General features: G+C 42.0%; 1 protein-coding gene across 1 annotated transcript in view; it reads left to right on the top strand.

Annotated features, from left to right (window-relative positions):
* The window catches only part of TRAM2 (translocation associated membrane protein 2), a 107,141-nt gene that overhangs the window by 67,416 nt on the left and 32,225 nt on the right, over positions 1–7,500 (top strand). Inside the window, exon 2 of the mRNA XM_069070591.1 lies at positions 1,611–1,674. Coding sequence (XP_068926692.1) covers positions 1,611–1,674 — 64 coding nt within the window. The remainder of the gene's footprint in view (positions 1–1,610; positions 1,675–7,500) is intronic.

The following is a 7,500-nucleotide window of genomic DNA, read 5'->3' as shown; positions in this document are numbered from 1 at the left end:
ATTCCACCTCAGATTCTTACTGTCCATGTGACTGTGAGCAAGTCATCACATGCGATAAATTGTAAACCCCTTAGTACCGTGCCTGGCACAGAGTACCACACTCTATCTGTTCTTCTGGTTGTTACCAGCCTTTCTGAGCTTCAGTAGCCCTGTCTGTATTAATATTAGCACCAACCCATCAGGGTCATGAGGCTCAAATGAAGTTATTACATTGATGTGGTACAAACCTAAAAGTACTGTGTAAATTATTTTATTTGATTTGATTTCATTGCTTTTTGGAGGGTGGAAGGCAGGGCAGTTGGGGTTAAGTGACTTACCCAAAGTCACATGGCTAGTCAGTGTTAAGTGTCTGAGGCCGGATTTGAACTCAGGACCTCCTGACTCCAGGGCCGGTGCTCCACTCACTGTGCCACCTAGCCACCCCCGTACTATGTAAATTTGAGCTATCATTATCATTATTTTTATAGTTCCTTTCTAATTTTAGGATCCAGAGGCCTCTGAGTTCTGTTAGTCTATCCATCTGCCTCTGGGTGGGACTATCCCTAAAATGTTGCATCATCTTTTCTTAAAAGAATCTTAGAGGGGATGGCTAGGTGGCACAGTGAGTGGAGCACCGGCCCTGGAGTCAGGGAGACCTGAGTTCAGATACGGCCTCAGTCACTTAACACAAAAAACTAGCCATGTGACCTTGGGCAAGTCACTTACCCCAATTGCCCTCCAAAAGGCAAAAAAAAAAAAAGCAACCCAAAAACAACAACAAAAAAAGAAGAATCTTAGAATTCCCAGACAGGGAAGGTCTGTGCTTTTCCTCCCAGTCCTTTCTAAGGATTTTTGTTGGGAGATCACCATGAATTTGCCCTGTTAGGGAATGGGGAAAACTCTAAAAGAGAGCACCATTAGAGGTAACTAGGTGGTACAGTGGATAGAGCACAGAGCCTAAAATCCAGAAGACCTGAGTTTAGATTTGGCCCTTCTCTTAAGTATTATAGATAATCTAAAGTTATATAAGTAACTGCTGAGTAGTCCCTTAATAATGCATGTTTACTTCCTTCCGTCATGCCACAGAGTTCTCCCCAGTGTAGTACGAGAAGGCCCATTGGGAGGAGCACAGCTGGACGGGTGCTAGAGAACAAGGGGTTTTACTGGCCACTAGCTTTGTTGGGATAGGACAGCATGCAAATGAGGTGGAAACTGAAAATAATCATCTTTTGCCTGTATGAAACTCTTAAAAAGGTGGCTTGGCTGCTGCTTGTGTAATAGCTTGATTCAAGTTAAACTACTCTCGGATTAAGATGGCTGAATTTGGGCTCTTCTGGTTTATAGGAGTCAGTGATCCCAGCCTTGTTAAAAACCAGTGATGGAAACCTTCCCCCACCCCCACCACGACGCCCCACCCCCTCCTTCCCCGTATACACACACACTTACAATCTCCTATCAGTGCTGCATCTTAGGAGTTCTCCATCATGGAATCTGAGAACTGGACATGAATTGATGCTAACTCCACCTTATGTGGGTTGCTCAGCAAGGGCTCTGAACCTAGAATATGACAGCGGCTGCTTTGAGTATGTCTAATATGAGATAAAATGAATTCTTTTTCTTTCTTTTCACAGGTCACGGCCAAGACTGCCTTCCTATTTATTTTACCTCAGTATAACATTAGTATGCCCTCATCCGGTAAGAAAAGTCCCTCTCTTCGCCTGGCTGTATCTCTTTCAAATCTTTGACTGTTTCTTCATCCTGTTTTTCCTTTTCTCACTTTCCCAACTTTTGTTCCCCATTTATCTGCATAACTCTTTCATATATTTGAATTTAATTTTAAATTCAACATTGTGCATCCTTCTACAGGTATGTAGCAATAATAAACTGTCAGCATCCATTGGGTTACAACTATTCGTTAAGCCTACCGCCCGCTTTGGGGAGCAGAAATATTCCTCATTCTCTAACAGTACATTGTTGCCCAGTTGGATCCTTTATGCTGGCTTTGGTTCTTTTCCCTGAAGCCTCCGCTGTTGATCTCTATTAGAGACAAGATATCAAGCCATCAGGACCATTGATCTGTTCTTCAGTGTGGCTTCTGCTCTTTTAATTATCGTTGATGAAAACGGTAGTGTTATTGTACACTGATTTGTAAGCAGGTATTGTGGACTGGGGGATAGAATACTATGCTGAGAATAGATTGTAAAATGAATAAGCCCCCAGTCTTTGACGTTTTATGTAACCACAGGAAGGCTGCCACAGCTTGCCTGCCTGAGACCGTATTTATAAAATAAGGCTGCTTCTTTTCTTTTTTTGAACATTTAATATATATCTAACATTGTGCTCAATAGCTGTAACATTACTCTCCCCCAAAAGGGGGGGGAGGGGACACAGTGACTATTTCCTGGGTGTTTACATTATTGATGGTACCATAGTAATTATTGAATAAGTGAATAATAATAATAATAATAATAAGTAAAGCCCTGCCACATATGATGGAGAAGAGTGGGGCTTGTGCCTTTTTGATTGTACAGTTGCTGAGTCTTTTAAATCACCAGTATAAAGTACAAAATGAGGCATCTTGACTTACTGGGGAGAGTTCAGATCCTGGACATTTATTTCAGATGAGAGAATTACAAATATTAAAGGATTATATAAATGTCAGCTACCATAATTTTAATTATTATTATTATTGATTATTGTTATTTATATAACCATAGACAAATTCACTTAACCTTTCCAGGCCTCAGTCTCCTCATCTGTAAAACAAGGGGAACAGACTAGAATTCTTTAAGTTCCTGTACAAATTTAGATCCCGGGATCAGTAAAAGTGCAAAGCAGTGGAGACTGTTTTGATTTCCAGTGAGTTACTGTGCTTTCATGGTTACGGACCCCATTCTGGGACATCACTGTCATATATGTGGCATGATGGCCCACACCTTCCCTGACCCTGTCTGTCCTGATGCTGCCTTGTCAGCACTACCTCATAAACTAAAGGCCCCCTGGATACAGGTAGGTGATCATACCTTTAGGCAGGTGAAATTGGGCAGGGTAGAAATGAGGCAAAAGATAATTTTTCCTTTCAACAAACATTCATTGTGTGTTTGTTTTATGCTGGGCACTAGGATTACCAGGACATAAATAAAACAGTCCCTGCCCTCGAGGAGCTTACGTTCTCCTAGGAGAATAGAATGTATACACACATAGGTAGATACAAATAAAATAATTTGAAGAGAGCATTAATAACCAGAGGGTGGAACCTAGAGTCAGGAAAGGCTTTGTATAGGGGTTGGCCTCTAACCATGCTTTGGAAGAAGTTAGAGGTTCTACAAGATAGAGGTGGAAGGGAATGGGAAATTTGAATGTCATATATGGGAAACTTCTAGCAAGTCAGGCTCATTTCAGATGGGGAATATATGAAGGAGAATAATATGTTGTCAATCAACAAGCACTTAATTAAGTTTTTATTATATGTACCAGGCACCACTAGGCATTGAGACACAAATACAAAAGTGAAAGTCCCTGCTCTCAAGGAAATTAATAATGGCTAACATTTCTGTAGCACTGATTATGTGCCAGGCACTGCAAGCACTTTACAATTATTATCTTAGTTGATCCTCACAACAGTCCTGGGAGGTGGGTGGCTATTATTAGCCTCATTTTACAGTTGAGGAAACCAAGGTAAACCAGAGTTAAGTGACTTGTCCAGGGTCACATAGCCATGAAGGCTGAATTTGAACTCAGACCTTCTGCCTCTGGGCCAGGTGTTCTATCAATGGGGCTACCTAGTTGGACCATGCTAAAGGAAGGTTTGTGAGGACACTATCATGTTTTTCTGTAAAACATCTCCAGTTGATGCCACTAAAAACAGAATTCTGTCTGGGCCACAGGGCCTGACCACCTCATAAGGATCACAGATCCAGAGCTAGATGGGACCTTAGAGGCCATGGAGTCCAGCCCTCTCATTTTACAGATGAGGAAACTGAGGCCCAGGAAGTTTCAGTTACTTGTGCAAGGTCACACAGGTAGTAAGTATCAGAAGTAGGGTTTGAACCTGGAAGCCCATACTCTTTGCACTGTGACCATCCCATTGCCCTTTGCTCTCTGGTCTTGACAGTGTTGCTAAACTGCTATAGGCAGCCATGAAGTCCTAGATCTGTGATCTCTAGTTATATGTTGTCAGTTTATTAAAAATCCTACACCCCAAACTCTGGTAGCCAGAAGCAGCTCTGGTAGTCTCTTCTTTCTTAGTGAAACCTTAGAGTGGGAAACAAGCTTGACTGACCTCAGCTCCCAGAGCATGGACCTTTTGCTGTTCTTTTCTCAGTTCCTCTGGGGCAATGGTATTTCCTTGTAGGCCCATGGGAAGTCAGTCCATACCTTGGGGAAATTACCTGCTCAAAATTATTCCCTTTACAATTCCCTCATTGCTTACCTCAATCGTGTTCCTCAGAGAGAACATAGGCACTCAGACTTCCTTGGCTTTTCTAGCCTGACCAGGCTGAGCAGTTTGGAGTTGATTTCTGGTGAACCTTGACTAGGAACAGAATGACCTATGGGGTTCTTTGATGGTCAGAGAGTCAAATTATCCCAGATTATCTGTCCTCCCTCTCCCCAAATTTTTTCAGCTTCTTAGAGGGCCTTTTTTTTCCCCCTTATAGAAGTGAACGCTTGAGCCTAGGTGGTGGATACCATATAGGATCAACCTCATGGACCCTTCAGCTTGGAATTCTGTCTCTGATGGTTGCACAAGGGGCAGTTTTGTGGAAGCTTCAAATAGACCCTTGTAGTATAGGGGATAAAGTATTGGACTGAAATAGGCTCAAATCTCATCTCAGACACTTAGTAGCTGTGTGACCCTGGGCAAGTCACTTAACCTCTGTTTGCTTTGGTTTCCTCATCTGTAAAATAAGGGGGTTGGACTAGATGGCCAACTAAGGTTCTTTCCAGATCTATGATCTTATGTTCTCAGATGCCATTAGGTTTCTGAAGAAAGGAACAGGTCATTTTCTATGGGAATTTAGGATTCACATGTAACTCATGTCAGGATAGAGTTTACACAGTCATAGATTTTGAAAATTAGAAGGGACCTCTGTGACCATCGAGTCCAACCATACAACCCCTAGTATAAGCTGCCTGCAAAGTGACACTAGTCTCAGCTGGAATCCCTCAAAGGAGGGGACCTTGCCACCTCTCAGGGCAGCCTGATCTATTTTTGGAGGGCTCTTATTGTTGGTAAATTTCTTCGTGACATCAGGCCTAAAGTTGTCTCTTTTTGCTCCTGGCTCTCCCCTCTAGGGCCAAATAAAACAAATCTAGTACCTCTTTCTTGTGGCACCTCTTCCTTAAGATTGTTATCATGCCACCCCTTTAGGCTACACATTCCCAAGCCCTCAATCCTTTTAAAAAATTAAACCATTCAACAGAAATTTAAGAGCCACTGTGTACAGTATATATATATTCTATTACCCCATGGTAGTAGACGAGAACTGAGAACCATGGAGAAAACAATCCCAGACTCTTTCTGAATTTGTCCCCACCTTTGAACTTAACAAATTATAATACTGAGTTCTTATTTCAATAACAGGTAGCTAGGCTACTTTCGGAACCCCTTCCTAGGACCACCAACTTTAGCTTTGCGAATCCCCGGGCAATCAGCAGAACTAATATGGCAGGCAGTGGAATACAGCCTGCTGCAGGTGGAACAGCAAATTGGTAGCTGTTTACATTGAAGGGACCCTCTACTTCTGTAGTTACAGTTTCCCTGCACCCTCACTTCAGGTTGTAAAAGGAAGCCTAAGCATCCAAGTCATACTCAAATCTTAACATTTATCCCAGCCTTGGATTGCTTCCTACCAGGTTTTCTAATAAGATAAGACTGAATTCAATTTAGTGACCACCTTGTAAGCACTTGCTACATTCAAGGAAGGCTTCCTCAGTGCTTTTGATGACCCCAGAATATGAAACAAAAGCCTATATTTTTAACCTCAGCGTCCAGCAATGCTGGTATAACTATAGGTCATAAAGAGTAGTAGTTGTCTTTTAAGAATTGAAGCTGAAAGTCACCCAGATGTCAGCTGAGAGGAGCACATGGCAAGTGTGAGTCGGGTCCAACACATTATCACTAAGGAATTGTACAAGATAAGTTATTAGAGATCTGGAGGACCAGAAGAGAAGGTGGGCCTGTCTTGTGGTGAGAACGAGTGATAACCAGGGGAGAGTCTTCCATGCTTTGTTGGTATCCAGGCAGCGTTAAGAGATTCAAAAGAAAGTCCTCAGCAAGTTGGGAGACGCTTTACATGAGGAAATGTGTACTGGTCCCACAGGGTGAGGAGGCTTGCTCGGGTTACGATCTGTATTGCTAGAGAAGACTGTTGACTTCGGTGAGATCACAGTCACCAATGCAACTTGCTAAACCCATTTAAAAATTGTAAACCCCTAGAACATAGACTCTTTTTATAAAAGTGGATTTTTTTCTCCTACTTTCCTCTTCTTTCATTTAAAAAAAATTTATAATCTCCACATCCTTTCCTTTTCGGAGGACTGGGAGAAGTTCAGTTGATGTGGGTGGGGGATTTCCTTCTACCTCTTTGTCTCTCTGTCCCATTCTTCCCCACTCCACCCTGCTATGTCCCCAAGCTATAAATTTGTGATTTGGCAAAATTAGAATCTATTAGGTAGGAAAATTGAGCTCAGCCAGGAAAGAGAAGGGGAGAAAGAAGTTAAAAGGTCTTAAAGTGGTAGGTCTAGGCATGCATGCTGTGGAGCCCTTGCTCTCTGTGCTCAGGGGTTTTCTAAGGTCACCTGAGGTGACTTTCCATGTCATCCTTTTCCTACTCCCAATCTCCAGCAATTTCTAATTTTTGCAGGGTGTACTCTGTCACTTAAAAAAGGTGGGAAAGCTCCATCTCCAAGATCATGGTTAGAAATATGCAGAACTCAAGAAGTCTGCAATGAATAGAATATAGATTCTTCCAGTTAAACCAAGCAAATTAATTCTATATCTGTGGTCCTAAGTCCTATTGACTGGTTCAGAACATATACCCAGAAATAGTTCAAGCATTAGAGTGTATGTAACTGCCTATTCTGTGGATTTGCTGTGTGATCTTGGGCAGGTCATTCAACCTCTGGGTTCTTCCTGAAATGAAAGTGGTAACAGTGATTGATGGCCTTGACCTCTGTGGGCTGTCATAAAAACCACTGGTCTGTGGATTGCAACTTCCTTGAATGGGAGGAGTCATGTCAGCCTTCCAGATAAGTATTTGCCTCTAGACTAAAGAATAATATTGAACCATAAGACCTAAACTAAAATTAAGCACCTCTATTCTCTTTAATGCTTGGTTATGTTTTTGTGAGAGTGTTATTTGTAGGGAGGAAAGAAATACTGAATCAAATTCATTAATCAATTAATTTTCACTGGAAAGTATTTGAAAGGAATGTTTTAGCTGTATTCACAGATAATTCCCTGCCCCCTTACACACACACACACACACACACACACACACACACACACACACACACACA

This window comes from Petaurus breviceps, unplaced genomic scaffold, assembly GCF_028583685.1.
Source record: "Petaurus breviceps papuanus isolate PSGF00001 unplaced genomic scaffold, PetGlider_PUasm1.0 90822, whole genome shotgun sequence".
Taxonomy (NCBI): Eukaryota; Metazoa; Chordata; class Mammalia; order Diprotodontia; family Petauridae; genus Petaurus; species Petaurus breviceps.
This window is presented reverse-complemented; position numbering and strand designations above follow the sequence as displayed.